The sequence below is a fragment of the Pelecanus crispus genome, chromosome 18 (genome assembly GCF_030463565.1).
Source record: "Pelecanus crispus isolate bPelCri1 chromosome 18, bPelCri1.pri, whole genome shotgun sequence".
In the NCBI taxonomy this organism is placed as follows: Eukaryota; Metazoa; Chordata; class Aves; order Pelecaniformes; family Pelecanidae; genus Pelecanus; species Pelecanus crispus.
The window spans coordinates 5,915,684-5,932,522 of record NC_134660.1 but is presented as its reverse complement, the minus strand read 5'-3'; the positions used below and the strand labels follow the sequence as shown (position 1 = coordinate 5,932,522).

Below are 16,839 nucleotides of genomic sequence, written 5' to 3'. Positions count from 1 at the left end.
CTGTGCTCTTTCCAGCGCATTTAAGAAATAATGATGATGAGTATAGAGAGGCTTTTCTGCAAAATTATTTTCTTTAGATTAACTGCACGGCCACGGGAGCGCGTGTTTCTGTGCACCTTCCGAAGCTGGTCCTGAAGTTCAGTATGGACATAAATAGATTGTTTCTGCTTTCACATCTTGGCAGCTGCATTCCGCACGTGTCCGCCCCAGGCATCGCTGCTGCACTGAAGTGCTCTTAGGCACAGGCGCAGGGTTTTATGCCCGAGTCTTTTCTTATTTTACTCTGTTCACACTGCTGAAGGCATCGTCCCTGTGACTTGTGGAGCAGGCAGCGTTTTCCCTAGATATTCTTGTTCTAGACTCTTCGTATCCAACTTCTGTTGTTTGTTCTAACTTACATCATCTTCTTTCATATAAATACTGACGTTTGTGTAACTGAGCGCGGGTGCTGAGCAGTAACTGAAAGGACAGCTGAATGAAGGCCTTCTGAAAGAAAACCAGTGCTTTCACGTCTCCATTATCCCAGTCCTTTGTTGTAGTTTTCTCCCGTCTCCGCATGAGAGCCGTGTTTCAAGGTTTGGCCTAGCTACTGAAATGTAGACTGCCACATTTACTTTTCTTTTGAAATAATACATGGATAACTTGGGGCTCTTCACAAAAGGCACCGCTAATTCCCGTCAGGGATGTGCACTGTGTGGAATGTATTCTGCATGCTGACATCTTAATATCTTCTGTGCTTGGACGGATTGGAAAGCGCAGTCCAGTAATTAATATCCAGGGAGGTCTAATAGCCTTGAAGCAGTTGAAGTGACTCATCATTCTTTCCTGCTTGTGTGGATGATGCTGTAGGTGACTTAGAAAACGCAGTGCTCGGAAGTTGGGCCTGCTTTTGGATACACCCTTTTGGGGGAGCGAGAGGGAAGGAGAAAGCGTATTTTCTTTTGCCTTGTAGTTGTCAAGATGCTTTTAAAAGGGCTTCCCCCCCCCCCCCCCACCCCCCCAGTAGTATCTCTGTGTCCCTTAGATGCTTTGTCTTGGCCCACCTTCATGAAAATGTGCTTTGTGTAGGGGAGGTAATTCATTCTGTGATACTAAACTTACTCTGATAAATGGGCTTAAATCAACAATTCATTTCACTCGCATTGAGTCATGTATTGGCAACAATTCTTGCCACTGAAGATTTTGGGATGAAAGTGTAATTAAGTTCTTAATTTTTTTTTTTTTTTTTTTAATTATACTGACTGGGTCTCACTGCTACAATGTTTAGGACCTTATAAGAAAGAAAGAAGCAGCAGTACTCTTTCCCCTTAGCTATTTAACTGGAATTGTTTCAGAAAATGCAGTGACTCTGCTACATTGAATCTTGCACAAAATGGTATTTGTTGGGCCGGAGCTCTGAAGTATTTACAATCCAAATAAAGGAGAATAAGGGTCTAAAATCCTGCATGGAAGCAGCTTTTGCTAGTTGATTTTTCAAATGCTGTATTCATAACTCGGCGGTTAAGTGTGTGAGGGCTCCAAGACCTAAGGTTTGGTGAAGAGCTTCATGCAAAGATCAAACAGCGGGAAAGTGGAGGGGAGAGGAGAGGACGTGTGACTGTGAGTAACCCAAATGGGTAGGTAGCCAAAGTTCAGATGATATTACACAAAAAATTACAGGACGCAAACATATTGGCTCCTGGAGATGAATGCAACAAGGGAGCTAAATGGTGCGCGTGGTGTGTAATAAGGAACGTTTAGATGTTGAAGCCTTGTCCTTGCTTCTCATCCAAGTAGTAAAATATATTGAATTTCAGTGTGCTTGTAGTGAAGCACCTAGCATCGGAGCACTTGCTGCAGCACAAAGTGATAGCATTAAATGATGTTTAAGTGGAAGCCTCTCATCTTATTTGCTCTGCTGTTTTAGGGTTGTAGCATCTGCAAGAACGTGATATAAGCAACGCAACACGTCTTGTTTTACAAAGCGGAAGTGAGGAAGCCCGATACAGGCAGCTTTAAAATGGAGGGGCAGAGGATGGGAGGGAGAAGGCCACCGCATTCAGCCCTGAAATCCTTGTCCACAGGAGCAGGTGGAAACTTTGCCATTAGCTAGCAGGGCTGGGATTTTGCTGTGTCTCTAGAACAGTCATACAGGGAAGAAGGTTTGGGATTAGGTTTTGAATAGTGCTGGCTTTAATGCAGCTGTTGGTTTATGGCCTGGTATCCATTTTGTAGGGATTGAATTCTTCTTTTCACTTAAAGGTTTCCTCTGAAGAGGGAAGCATCCCTCAAGTCTGCAGAAGACGCAGATCAAAATCATATTAAAATGTGGTCTGTGCTTATGGTTCACGTTTGACAGAAATGTAGTTTATTCTCAACAGATTCAACATCTAGGGTTTAATTAATTGTTAGATTTAGATGTTAAAGTATTTTCTCTTCCTCTGATTATTGTCTTAAGATACAGCAAAACAGAAATGTTACATGGATCCATTTGATGTGCCAGGCTGAAAGACTGGCAAAGAAGGAAACCAGCTGGAATTCCCCCAGCTTGTCCCTTGGCCAGCCCCGGGTCTGAGGAGGCAAAGAGGCAGGCTGTGCTGCCCCAGCCCCACCGAGTCCCAGTTCCAAAAGGCCTGCGATCGCCACGATGGCAGACAGCATCACTTTAGCAAGCTGTTTGTTGAGGCCTTAGAAGCGAGAACCATTTTTCTCCTTGCTTGTTAGGCACGGTCAGGCTGAACACGCTCATAAATTTGACCTCAGCACGACTGTTGGATTGTTATCTTCCTGCTTCTTTCCGGGGTGAGTTACTTCATGGTGGAAGGAAAATGTTTCCTTTTTTGTTTGTTTGAAGTATTGATAAATAAAGAAGTGTCTCTGTGATGAGTATTGATTTCAGTTCGGTTTGGACACTTTGTTATTCCGATGCCTTAAATTACCAACCTTGTAACAGCCAGCGTCCTCATACAGGGCGCAGTTTGTCAGCATCCCAGCGGGGCTTGTTCCCGCCGGCTTGGGTGGCGTTTGCGTGCCCGGGAGTTCAAGGTGATGGGAAGCACCTGCCCGTTTGAAAGCTCTAGCATTAATATTGCTGTTATTTGTAAAAACAAGCAACCCATTCCCACTCCCCCACTCCAGTAACAAAAAACCCAAAGTAGATATCAAGTAGATAATAACCCCCAAGTATATAAGTATATAAAATAAACCCCAGAATATATAAAGTGGATGATAGTGGGATCACTAGAACTTAGAATGGCTTTATTTGCTTTCCGACTACTTTGCATTTGGTGTGACATAGTGAGCGTTCAGTCTTTTGCATAGTTTCTGGGAGGAGACGTTTTTAAGCACAGAAAAATCAAGTTGTAAAGCCTCAGATCAGCAAGGCGTGCTTTCAACCTGGAATTGACCCTTGCCTTTGTAAAAACAATTTTAAATGTCTTGGCAGGCAGCGGGCCGAAGGAGATGGTGAGTAGGCAGAAATATTTTGCCAGCTCCAGGTAATTTAGTTGGCGTATTCTAAGCTGTCTGCAGGCAGCAGATCACGTTGTGAAATTAGGTGGGGGGGAAGTATGTCTTTGTTTTTGCTGTGAGCATTTCAAGTGTTTGTTAACTAAATGTTTTGTGGATGTAGTTTCTTTATATCTGAAGTTTTAGTAATGTGTTTTCGCTAGCGTTCAGTAGGCAACAGCGCAAATTCATTAACAGCGTGTGCGCTCTTGACTGCTTTTGTTCTCTTGGGCGCTACTTTTTGGGAGGCTGGGCCGTGTCCTGCTGTTGGCGCAGGTTTTATGTGCTCTGCTCCCTGACTTCACAGCAGCCGCGTGTACGGTCTGTATATCCACACTGTGCCCGTCTCCAGGAATTGCTAGCCTCTTGAAGCAGCTCAACGACTGCACGTGCATGGTAAGTTTGCCTTCAGCTCGCTTCTCGAAGGCCGTCCAAAAAAAATGGACGGGAGTGGATTGCTGCCTGCAGATTAAACCCCAGATTTGCTCTGGAGAGGCTGTGGGAAAGACGACTACTGGGAGCAGAGCGTGGCCTGGGTAAATGATTGCTGTGGACAGCAGATGATGTATAGGCTGGCAGTCGGGGCACCAGCATCAAAGCAAGTTCTCTTGGCAATGGGTTTTTGTCAAGATGGTCTCTTGCAGATTTGCATCACTGGATATGAACACTTGTTCCAGAGGATTTTTGGAGGCTGGTGCCTGGCTTGTAAAATTCCAGCAGGCAGTCCATTACAACTGTAATTTGCTCTTTCGCATGCTGGCTTTCATTAAAATTCTTGCAGAAGAAAAAGTTGGTGTTGGTAGAAAGGAGGAGAATGACAGCATGTTTCTTTTGGCAGCGGTGCTAGGTGTTCCTGCTCAAAGTAATTGTGGAGCTGGGATGCAAATAGAAACTGCCAGGTGTTTGGTGTTCGCTGAGCAGCCAGAAGGATTTCGGTGGCACTGCGGGGCCTGGGAGAGGAGCAGGGGTGACAGCCGAGGCCTCGGCACCTCCTGGGGTTTCAGAGCCCTGTGTGGCGCTGAGCGGCGCCCGGGGAGCGTAGGAGAGCCTGCTCAAACCACCCCCTTGGGCGGCTTTTGTGCTGAGCTCCGCTGCGGGCCTCTCTCCTGTTTGACTTGGAGTTTGCAGCCAGAAAGTCAGATTTTTTTTTCCTTTCCAGGTCTGTGCTAGCGACGGTGAGTGTTAGGGCTACGCTGTGGACCTATTGAATGGCCAAAAATGGCTCATCATGTTTGCAACTTCAGGAATTTGAGGTTTCAGAAACCCCTGAAATTACACCAGAGCTACAACAGAGTTTTGGTTTGTGTGGTGGGTTTTTTTGCTTTTTTTCCTCTTTCCTCCCCCCTGCCGAAACGGCCGTTCACACTGATGGTGCTCCAGCACCAGCAGTTATTCTGGAGGACAGACACTGCCATTTGCCTTCCTAGCTCATGAGCCCTGTACGCTTAATGGCTTGGCGAAAATGTGGAAAGATTGGGCTTTGCCGTAGCAGATGCTTTTGGAGGCTTGCTTGGCTCTAGCCTCTGCTCCGTGGCTGCCGTTCGTGTGTTGTACGGCGCGTACGAGGCGCTGTCGGATAGGGAGAGGTTGCCTGGTCGGAAATCGGCAGTCTGGAGGTGCGTATGCTGTACACTGGTGGAGGCTGGGCACAGCATGCCATAATAACAATCCTATTTAATTTTCTTACCTGCTTTAATTATTATACATGGTCAGTCTATACAACTAAATGTGTTTCATGGGGTTGCTCTGGCAGCATAAGGAAGTGAGGTGCTTGGATTTATCGTTCTTTGTAGCGTTTCCTTTGCCGTGCGAGTATCTGCAGAGTTGATTAGTGTGCTTCCCTGTGTATCTCTTGGTCCGTCTCTCTCTCCTCGGATGCGTTCCTCAGTCCTGTCATTTTTTGCATAGCCATTGTGCATTGTGCACTGTGCTCACAAACGCTTTAAGCTGGCACGTTTGGAATAAGCGGTCCCGCGCGCGCGTCCCGCCGTTGGTTGTGCCACCGTACGTGCTGGTGTGGCTGCGTGGTCGGCTGGCTCGGGGCACTGCTCGGGCTCGAAACTGGCGGCTTTTTTGCGCGTTGGAGGATCACTTCCACTAACGGTTCACTCTGCAGCTGCCTGGATTCAAGGAAAGGGCTGCTTCAGAGCTGGAACAAGTGCTGTGGGCACGGGGAGAGCTCTCGTTTGGTACCACTGTGGGTTTTTGTTGACTTAAGGTGTGTGAAATTACATGTGTGCCTCGAGCAATTTGGGTTTCCTGCTGCAAGGAAAGCCTTACTCTTTAAAAGAGAAAAGACAACAAAAAACCCCTTTACAGTGGTGGTGGGGTCAATTCCTTCTGCTTCTTGTCCTGTGTGGTTTTAAGGCCAGCACTGGTGCTTATGGTCAGTGTTTTCATAGGCTTTCTGAAGAAAAAAACCCCACAAGTATTGTCATCATAAATCTTTGATATTTTGCCAGCTTCCATAGTTTATGATTATCATCAAATTGGCTTAGTTTTTAGAATAATTTGGTTTGTTTTTATAGCGTATGTACTGAATTGAGCCTGTATTTCATAACTTTGTTTTGCTAGCAAAATTACATAAAACATAACACCGCGTACAAACCTGAATCTTGAAACTAGACTGTTGGAAATGTCTTCTCTGCCGTAGAGCTAACAGTCATCTTCTTTTACAGGGCAATCACTTTGATCAGTATGAAGAAGGGCACCTGGAGATAGAGCAAGCATCTCTAGACAAGCCTATAGAATCGGTAAGACACACACTTATCAGCATCATCAACCCACCAAAACTTAGGCCGTGATCGGATGGTACTTGATGTGAATGCAGTCAAATTTGATAGGAGCGGGCATCTTTTTGTCAGTGCAGGGTTAATTTTTTGTGGTAAATTGCATGCTGAGATTAAGTGGGCCTGGGATTTAATCTTTAAGTAGTTCTCCTAAAGCTATAGGTGACTTTAAATTTTAGTTCAACCTGATATTTCAGAAATTATTCAGAATAATACAGTCTTTCTTAGATATTTATTTTGTTAAGTTATACTTTTGGTTGAAGAATCAGTTTAATTCATATGCAAACCTGATGGAATAGTGCAGTAGAATGTATTTCGATCCTTTTTTAGTTTATATTTTTTGAAAACTACTGGTGTGTTAAAGGGAAGCGTTAGAATGACATCTGGCAGTACGGAAACACGGATGCATTGCAGTATTAGTATAGCAGTCCTGCGCCATGAATCTGAAACTGCACTCTGAATTTCTTCAAAGTATTGCTTTAATTTGAATTAGGCGTGGAGAGTACAGCCGTAAGATGGGGAAAAATTAAGTTTTGGTTAGTTTTACCTTTTTAAGCTTTTTGGAGCTTTTAAATGTTTCTCTTTGCAAAGCATCTTCTGCTGGTCTTAGGCACAATAGCTTGTTCAGCCTAAGCTGGGCCTAAGTTTGGCGCTTAGCTTTAGCGAAGTTTCATTTGCAGTTTCAGTACCAGAGCAAGAAAACTTGTAGTGAATAACTGAGGGTCACTTAGTGGTGTTCTGATTAAGACAAGGTTTTTGTTAAGATTAAGACAAGATTTTTGTTAAGAAAGTACTTCTGAAGTATTTCTTTTCCCTAATAATAATTAAAGTCCTCTGTTAAAGTTTCTTCACTTTAGTCTGCACTTAGAAGAAACTTAGTGTTAGCAAAAGATCAATATATATTTTTCATTCATGTGTAGGTTGGTGTTGTGTGTGTTTGTGTGCGTGTTAGATGTTTACAAAAAATTTACACAACTTGGGGTGTTCGACATTTTTCTTCCGCAGCAGTTGGCCCATATTAGCTAAGCAGCCATGATCTGGTTTGTATTGCACGGTCTGCCTTTTTTAATTTCTTCTCTAGGGTTTCCTTTCCCCCTTCTTATTTCTGTTCTTCTGGTCCAGTGAACACTGCATATAGTACCTACTGTCTTAATGTGCTGGCATGATGCTAGATTTAGGCATGGCAGTAATTGATGACGCATGAGATAATGCTGCAGAGATGGGAATTCGTATTCAATGTTCTCCTGAATACTTCAATCTTACGTTGTGATACGGGGATTTTAATTAAAATGCCAAGCTTGTTTCCTTCTGTAAATATAATGACAAATACTTGTTGGTAGCCTACTCTGTGCCACACTGGCGATTAGCATTTCAAAATAATTCAAATGCTACTTACAGACTAGGCTGGTTATCTGATTTTTAAAAGTGTTTTCCCAAACAGAGGAATAGAAGTGGTCACAGATACCATCTCTTTGGTGTTCGGAAGGGAGCGATGCCTACAGATGTATGTAAAACGTGAACCAGTACACTGGACCCAAACAACGCGGGCACGCAGACTCACAGTGCAGCTTGGACCATCTGCAGATGTAATGCTTCCTTGTAGTTTGATTAATGTTGAACTGTGGCAGAAAAATTAAATTCAATTACAGCTTTAATATTTTATTTATATATATATATATCACCGTCCAAATATCAGGACGTTATTAATCTTTACAGCTTTTTGATAGGTTTTAATATGTACAGTTCAGCTTATGGTTAAATTTGAAAACAGTTTGATGGAGAGGGCAAGAGAATGGCTTACCTCTTCGGGAGGAGAGAGAGTTAAACCCTCCAGTTGTTCTTACTTTTAAAATCCCGTTTCCTTCACTCTTCTTTTGTCTGTAATAAGAGAAAGAAGCATTTGAGGTGCAAGACTCCTAGCCTGGGACATTAAGCTCTTGGAAGGAGTCACAGAGCAAACGTACGTTCTGCATTGTCCCATCAGCTGTGGCTTCACGTGCCAGTCCCAGAATGTACAAGCTACAGCTGCTGCACGGGCTGGTTTTTTGGTCTCATGACCAAGCCTGGTGTCAGAAACAAACCGGTCACTCTTAAGGTTAATCTTCACATCATCTTCATTAAGTACATAGCTGACTCTTAAAAGAAAATCTGTAGGTGGGAAGCATAAATAGTCAACTTTCCTGACACCTGTGAAAATGATTTTGCTTCCACACTATTAATGACCTGTGTCATTACAAAATTGCAAACATGTACAGTGTTACAAATTACACACATCAAAAGACAGAACGGTTTTCTTGTCAGAGTTTAGCGGTGTACCTCTCCTGCAAGATTTTTCCCTAGGAAAGAGGTGTTCATGCTGCTTTTTCTGCCGCCTTGTATTTTATGCTGTTTGCTCACCTAGAAGTGGGTAACACCCTTGAACTGAAATTGAGAGGGAAGGAGTAAGGACAAGTATATCATTTGCAAATACCACACATCTAAATATTTGCAGTATTAACATTTATTCACAAATTGATTTATAATCCTTAACCAGTTCTCTGTTAGTAATTCAAGTGACCTTTAGAAAGGAATCTGCTCAGAGAAATGAGTAAGAGCCTATGCTTCACATTATGGAAATGGTTTGGATGACAAATGTCTTTGTGCGAGGAAGGGTGTTTATAACAATAGCAGATCAAAGCGCTTTCCGGTGAAAAGTTTGGTTATTCTACAGACTGAAGAGTGGATTAAGTATACTCTCTTAAACGTGCTTCTTGCAGCTTCTCGCATCTTAGTAATATGAAAACGCTTTAAAGACTGAAGGTAGCTCGCATTTGGGAATCCCAGGGGGCAGAGGGCTTCACTTGAAGTACGCGTTTGACAATCCCCGCTGAGGTGAGATCCATCTCTGCAGCATTATCTGTTGAGAGGTGCTGACTGTACTGCTACAGCATGCAACTCAAAGGTGGCTGGAAAAATAGGTTTGGGAGTCTACAGATCATTACAATGCTGAAACGTGTCCTCAATCAGCGTACTAGTATTTTGTTCCTGTGGAAATCCTGCTTTGTACAGCTTGTTTAGGCCAAAGATGTCCGGACTGAAACATGCGACTATAACCAAAGTACATTTATGGAGACTAGAGCTGACACGAGCTAGTGGATGTACGTAGCCTAAACGAGAAGCCAGCTATTTTCCATTACTAAATTGAAGAAAATATTTCATATCAATGGACTCTTCGTAGCTGCAAATACCGATATTCCCTCCCCACCCCCCGCCCCAGTAACACTTTTTTTTGTTCTGGTTTGAAAAATGCTGCACTTACACTGGCTGTTCACATCAGTGGAACCACTGGTGTCTGCTGTCCTTGAAAGATCAGAGCACTTAACCCTTTTTTTTTTTTTTTTTTTTTAAACCAAGAAGCTGCATGCATTTGTTTTAAAATACTTTAAGCGCACTGAGTTCAGTTACTCGAATGGGAAGTCACAAAGTATTGCAGCTTTAATAGAATCCAGATTTTCTTCACGTTAATTCCTTATTTCTACTTGTTTACTGAATCTTGTTGCTGTGAATTTATGGTTTTCTTTGTCCCAGCAGTACAGATCAAGTAGGAGATAGCAATATAGCCCTAGAGCCTACGCACGACAGCAGCCCTTTCCCCGTGCAGGCAGCACACAGTGTCAGGGAGTCGAACCAAGCTGTCGCCGTTGCAGGTTGGAGGCGAGACTGCGTATCACCCGCTTACTCTGGAGCTTTTAGTTTGTCCTTGTCATAACTAACCAATGTCCTTTCCCCCCCCTCTCTAATTCTGCTCAGTTACACGAGGAGGTCCTTGAGCTACACGAGGTTTCAGGCTTCAGTTGGTAGTTGGTTGACGGTCACAGGCTGCTGTAGGTGACTGTATGAGCTCAAGCTGGGTTTTGTCGCACCGTATATCTGTACAGATCTGTGGACTCCACTAGTTCCAAAGTGTAATTCGATGAGGCTGCTGATTTGACATTTAGCAGTAGCCATATGTGGACAGCGCTATAAATAATGTGCTTCTTGAAGCTGAATGGTGTAGCATTACTATTTGGCTTTTCTCTCTAGTCTTCATTGTGTCATCTGTAGTGAGCTCTAGGTTTTGTTTTGGGAATCTTTTCAACCTCTTGTTTGCATGGGTTCACCCAGTAGCATCTGATCCTTGCTTATAGATTCCTCGATACACAGTCAGCACAGCTTACAATCCACTCAAGAGACGTATGGTTCCTGCCGATGCCGAGATGAGCGATGTGAACACGATACGTGGGGAGGCGTGGGGGTCTTGTGGGAAACCTGTGTTAGGCAAAACTAGTGCTCTGGTTTATCCGTAATGCAGCTCAATCCACTGACTGCAGATTATATCCCACATACAACATCATCAAAGCTTTTCAGTTCTTGTACGCATCTTTTCATTGTACGCATTTTTTTTTTTTTTCTATTGGCCAGAACCTTTGTCAGAAATTTGTGCTGGGGGTATCCTGATGCCAGGAATCACTGATGCCCGTGGAAGGCAATCGAGGGCATCTTGTCAGGGCACAGGGTGGGGAACTGGGGAGGCCAGTCTGAGCTGTCGGAGAAGGTCACTTTGGATGAGAGTTTCCAAAGTAGCTTAGCCAACTCCTGTGACCGTTTGGTGAAGTCAAGACCTTTACATTTCCTACATGCTTTTGGAAAAGTTACACTTCATCTGCAGTGCAAAGTTCCCCAGCTGTAAATAGAAATGATTGCTACTGAACAGCTCCAGAGGGGTGAGAGTAATGCCGGGAGGTGTAAATTGTTCCACCAAGAGCCTGCCGAGCTACTCTGTCCTACACGGCATCCCGCAGGCTGGTGTCCAGCGTTGTCTCCGTGACCGTTTGCCCAGACAGTGCTGCTGTGGTGAGTAGCTTGGACGGTAAATGAGAGCTTGCTTGCTCGCTCAGACACCTATTGGGACACTTATTTTGGCTGCCTCAATAATTTTTATTGTGGCTGTAACACCAGGAGCTCCAAAACGCTAGTGTAAGAAAGTGAGGAGACTCCTGCCAGCTCTCCTGAGAAACGGGGGGATTTCCTCATGGGGCTGTTGGCCTTTCTGTAGATCGCTGCAACTCTTCCCTAGAAGAAGAAAATTGGGGGGAAGGGAAGGGAAAATTGCTACAATATAAGGATAATTTAGTCAAAAGGAATGACAGTTCTTGACACCGACAGGAAGTTTGGTGTAAAAAAAGACATCTTTTCTATGTGAAAGAGTCCATGGTTTTACAGAACTTTCACTTAAAACTGCAACTTAAAAAAAAAAACCAAAAAGCTACCAGCTGTTGCAACATTTGCTGCCCCATGTCAAATTTTGGTCCTAATATTCCCAGCTACTCCCCAGGCTGCCAGGCTTTGCAGGATGGCGCTCACGTGGGAGCCTAGCAAGCTTGGCCTTCTGTAATTTAATTTTTAGGGCAGCACTTATGCTGAAGAGCAGTCCTGCCAGCCTGCCCTCTGTGAGAGGTCTGCAATAGTGATTTGAAATGGAGGAGGAAGGTAGAACGTGGCTAGAAATGAGCAGACTAATGACCAGGTGCCAGCTCAAACGTGAATATTCAGCTCCTAGGGTTGCTCTCCCTATTCAGCGAAACAGAAGATGCCCCATTTCAATTTGGTAATATTTAAAATTAGGAAGTAGTTTCACCGCTTAAGCAAACAAATGGAAGCGATCGGCAGAGGGAAAAAACACCCCCTTCCCGGGAACCGAGGCAGGATAACATTCAGGCGCAATGCCGATTTGTGTCAAACAACTTGCGACCATCCTCTTGAGTGGTTTTGTAAAAGTGGTGCTAATGTGTATAACCCTTCTAAATTTTTCTTTTTTCCCTTTAACATTTGTTTACCCCTTCACTGTGTCAGTCACAACACACCGCTCTTGAATCTCCCAGCTGGTCTTGACTTGTTGAATTTATTTTATGCTTTCACTCTTCTTTAATAAATACATTACTTGCAAGCAGTGAATTGAAAACAAAGCAAAAGAAAAACTACCATTAGTGATTGGACAGTTTCTTACTTTGTGTTACATTTAACTGTTCTTTTGACAGCCCAGTTTTTAAAGCCAGGTTCGTATGGAAATGCTTTCACTCCACTTGCACTGCTTTTGGAAATAGCATACTGCTTCATCTGTCTGTTTATTTTAGTGCATTCATAACACAACACAGTCAGCACAATGTCTCATCTCCACTTAGCAAAAGATTGCAAAGTACTCCTTGTCCTTTTTTTATTTTTTTTATTTTTTTATTTTTTTTTTTTTTTTGAAAATGCAGCCATTTTTGTCAGCACCGGCTTTTAAAATCGGATTCAATAATCCTTTGTCAGATGCAGTTGCAATGCTAATGGTAGAACAATTAGTGCGTTATGCACAGCCCCTTGAACTTCGGGCCCCTTTTGCATGAAGGCCTGGGCACTTGTTGTGGCCGTTAGAGAAACGGTCTGCAGCAGATATCTTGCAGGTAAGTTTTCCTACGCTTCCAAACCAGTAGTCTTCTCCCTGGTGTTTGTGGTTGGAATCCATATTTGTTCGTTTTTCCCTTTTTTTTTTTTTTTTTTTTTTGCATATACTGATTTAAGCTTTTATAACCAGACATTTCCTTATTTTTTTTTTTAATTTTTTTTTTTTTTATGTAGCCCTAATCATGTCCTGGGGGAGAGCCAGTAGTGTGGGAAAGACGTACACCGTTGCCTTGAAAAATATAGTGAGACAAAATGTCTTGCTTTACTGGTATATCAGAAAAAAAAAAAAAATTATACTTGATAGAATCTTTTTGAGGAAAAATGTATCCATGCAGCCAATATCTTTGGGAAGATTGTGTCTTTCAAGCTGATTCACCAAAGTTCTGCAAACCGTGTGGTCATTTTCTTCAATGTGGAGTGAGTGAAAAAACCACTGCTGTTCTGATTTCCGTTGACGACTTATTTAATTAAAGAAGCCTGCAGCATATCTATCTTTTTTTTTTTTTTTTTTTAAGATTCCATGTGCCACTCAACATTATGGATTCACAGCCTGCTATAATTCAGGATATTTGTGATATCTTGAGTTGTGGTTTGCCTTATGACAATTAATAATCAACAAATATCTGGTTTTTATTTTTTTTTTTTTTATGATGAGAAGGTGAACATGTTCCTAAGCAAGAGTCCTTCTTTGAGGAGTTGGTCGCTGCCAGTAGACTGGTCAGTGAGGGGTGAGCTGTCAGCTTCAGGCGGTTACGGGGGTGCCACGAGCACTCCTGTTTTTTCTTTGGGGGAAGAAATGTTGCGTGCAATGTAGTGAACTCCACGCAGAGCCCTGCTCAGCCCTGTCTTCAAAAGCTGACACTTAATTGCTGCGTCAGTACTTTTCCACTTATTCCGAAATAGTGGTGTTTTTTTTTTTTTTTTTAGGAAGATGAGACATTATGCTTATTGTTTCCCCTACATGCACTAATGGTTCCTTGCTGTTAACTTATTGCTAGGCCTGTTTCATTCTAACATCTTAGTATTTTTGTTAGTTTACATGTGAAATGCATCACCCAGTCTGTGCTTGAGCTCATTTTATTTAATTGATTTTTTTTTTGTGTTTTTTTTTTGTTTTACTAACCTCACTGTTTTTTCAGTTTAATATTGGCTGCATGCTAGTTTATATATATATATACATATATAAAAAAACCCAATCAAGTCTAGCCTGGATTTTGCTATGATTGTGTTTTGGTTTCTAGTGGTGGGGCAGTCTTGCACTTACAACTTACTCAGTATTATAAAAGCCTGACACACAAACAAAATGACTAAACACATTGTAGATTTTCTTTACAAAAAATCTTAAGTGGTGCTGTCTAGGTGATGGGTATGATTGTATAAATAGCTTGATTTTATGCTTTTTACTGTCAATTTTTATTGGTACACTTTATTTTCTCCCACATTGCTTTATTTTTTTTTTTTTTTTTATTTCAAACGTGATGCACAAAAGTTGCCCAGCACACCATCAGAAAGTGACCGTCCCCAATACCCCATTCCCCTGGAAAAATTCTAGCCAGCAATTTTTGACATTTGTCTTTCCCTTTTATTGGGCATATATTGCCTTTTCAGTAGCATTTTTTTGCATGCATATATATGTAGAAAATCTCTTGCTCATCACATGTTTAAATGTCAGCGGGAAGGGAAGAATATATTATTGGAATATTTTTGGTTTGTTTTCTCTGTTCTGTCTGTCAGGATAATATTGGACACCGCTTGCTCCAGAAACATGGGTGGAAGCTGGGCCAGGGATTGGGAAAGTCACTGCAGGGTAAGTCCAGTAGCTTGTGTCTGAAACGTTCAACACCAGCTTCAGTCTTTAACACAATTATTTCTGCTTTTTGTTCCTAGATTAGATTTTCTTTCCATTATTAATATATCCAAACAAATGCACTGTTGAGTTTCATATTTAGCAATGTGCAAGTGGAAGCTGCCGCCTGACTTATTGGTACAGGTTAGACATGATGTGTGTGTGTCGTGTACGTGTAAGAATCACCGTGTTTGGCCTTTTTGGGGGGAGGTGAATTAACTGCCTACTTACTAACAGGGAGTTGTGCAGCTTCTAAAACCGTAACGATATCCTGCTGGCTGGATGCTTTCATATTAAAAAAATTAAAAATACGAGCTAGTTACGATGGTCTGTGTGCATGTTTCCCGGCGGTGTCAGAAGCCATTAGAAGGCGAGTAAAAGGGCCCACTGCAGCCTGAAGGTGGTGGCAGAGGTTCTCATGGATGGGAGAGGCTCGCTTCTAGGTTCTCCAGCGGGCTTTCACGGGTTTGTCTTATTTCTGTTCCCCAGCAGTCCATTTGTCAGGGATTTAGCAGATCTCCTTGAGACACCATAGCGCTAGTTGAACCAACGCACCCAGTCCTCATGATGTCTTCGGCCTAAATTCTTCCTGTCGCGCTGAATCCTGTGATCTAAACTGCGCCAGTGCTGCTCAGTTCATGTGGGTGGCTTTAGCCATTCCCCTGGCCAGTAGTTCCTGTTCGGCAGAGGCCCCAGCCAGGCTGAAAGCACACAACCGCGTTACGTTGCGAAAAACTGAAGGTGGTGCTTCCTCCCGGTTACTCCTTATGAACCGCCTGCGTAGACGGTGTCTGCCTGTGGCACTGGGAGCGAGGTGCTCCGTGGTTACAGCAGGCACCAGGCTGTGCGCCCAGGCGCTTTGTAGGAACCTCTTGAAGTGTTTGAAACTCAAGCGCACCTCGAGCTCCTCCGAGTAACTTCCTCGTGTTCCCATACCCTTAGTCTGAAGACCTGGGAGCTTGTAATTGGACTTCCATGGCCCTACAGTCTATCTAACGAGAGATAAGTATTTCTGTGCTATGGAGGACTGTCGAGAGGTAACGAGTTCTCTGAGCTCTGGGAATGCGTATTAATCTCTTGGACTAAGGCACTCTAACTTCTCAGACAGGACCGCGTTGGTGGTTAATGCTTCTTGCTTCCTCTAACATGGTTTCGTTTTAAATTCTCTGGTCAATGCATGGCACTCTTACAGTCCTCTCGCGTCCCGTGCTGGTGCCAAGGCTCAGGACATGGTTGTAGTTGTCACCTCTTGGGCTTCTGCTTTGGCATGGCGCTCACTGGATGTGTAATTTGGTCTGTTTTCTCTTCTGGGAGCCCTGTACTACTGCTCTGCGCATCACCAATGTGGAAACACGGAGACTTGAAAGAAGCTAAAGCCCTCTCCCAGCCCCAGCTGGATTCAGGAGCGCGGCCCCGAGGGGCCCTGTGCCGTGTGATGTTGCAGGCACGGACGTGACGGAGCAAACAGCACTCTGCAGTCTTGAGTTTGGGGCAAGAGGGTGCTGTTGCCGTGTCCTGAGGACGAGAGAGCCGGGGCTGCTGCCCGCGGGGTTGATCAGGCATTTGCATTTTGATACTTGTCCAGATTTACGTTTTCCCACTGTGCATTTCAAAGCGTTGAATCTGTACCATATCTCTTACGTATTATTGAAGCTCTGGTGATTTGAACTGTCTGGAAGCTGCAGACAAATCGTGCGTACGGGCTGTGAGGGTTTTCCTGCATCTCCTGCATTTTAATAGAAATGCAGGAGTGAAAATAGCCTGTCTAGTTTAACTCGGGTAGGTCCTGAAACCTTCCTAACGTAGGCATTGGGGAGCGTGCAGGAATTGTATAGCGCCTTTCACCGTTCGGAAGGAAAGCAGCGCCCTGTCCCTCTGACAGACAGACAAACAGCCGCTCCGGCCGAGGTGCCGGGGAGGCAGAGGATGCAGAGGAGTGCTGCTGCTCCGGTTCTGCTCGACGTGAAGACATCAAGGGCTCTTAGCTACAAGCAGCTAGGGCCTGTGCCTGTGGCATCGATGACGGCCATGCTGGGAGTGTTTAATTCATTAGCCAGTGACCTTTTTACGTGAATCTTGGATCGTCCCAAAATCCAAATATAAACTGCCAAGAAGGAAACGTTTGCATCCAGTTTTAATCTTATTCTAGGAGTTTGAAGAGTGAAGTCGCTTGATGTGCACTGAGAATGGAAGAGCAAAACAAAAAAGTTCTTCCCCTCTTCCATGCTCCCTTCTTGCTCAGAAAAGACCAGG

At 43.6% G+C, this 16,839-nt stretch overlaps 1 protein-coding gene across 2 annotated transcripts in view; it reads left to right on the top strand.

Annotated features, from left to right (window-relative positions):
• Positions 1-16,839, top strand: part of GPATCH8 (G-patch domain containing 8) — a 57,044-nt gene that overhangs the window by 9,847 nt on the left and 30,358 nt on the right. The window contains exons 2-3 of one of the 2 annotated variants that reach the window (XM_075722779.1): positions 6,165-6,239; positions 14,475-14,547. In XM_075722779.1, the coding sequence (XP_075578894.1) occupies positions 6,165-6,239; positions 14,475-14,547 (148 nt within the window). Of the gene's footprint in view, positions 1-6,164; positions 6,240-11,044; positions 11,148-14,474; positions 14,548-16,839 lie in introns of those variants that run through there. The other variant, XM_075722780.1, reaches the window with a different exon arrangement.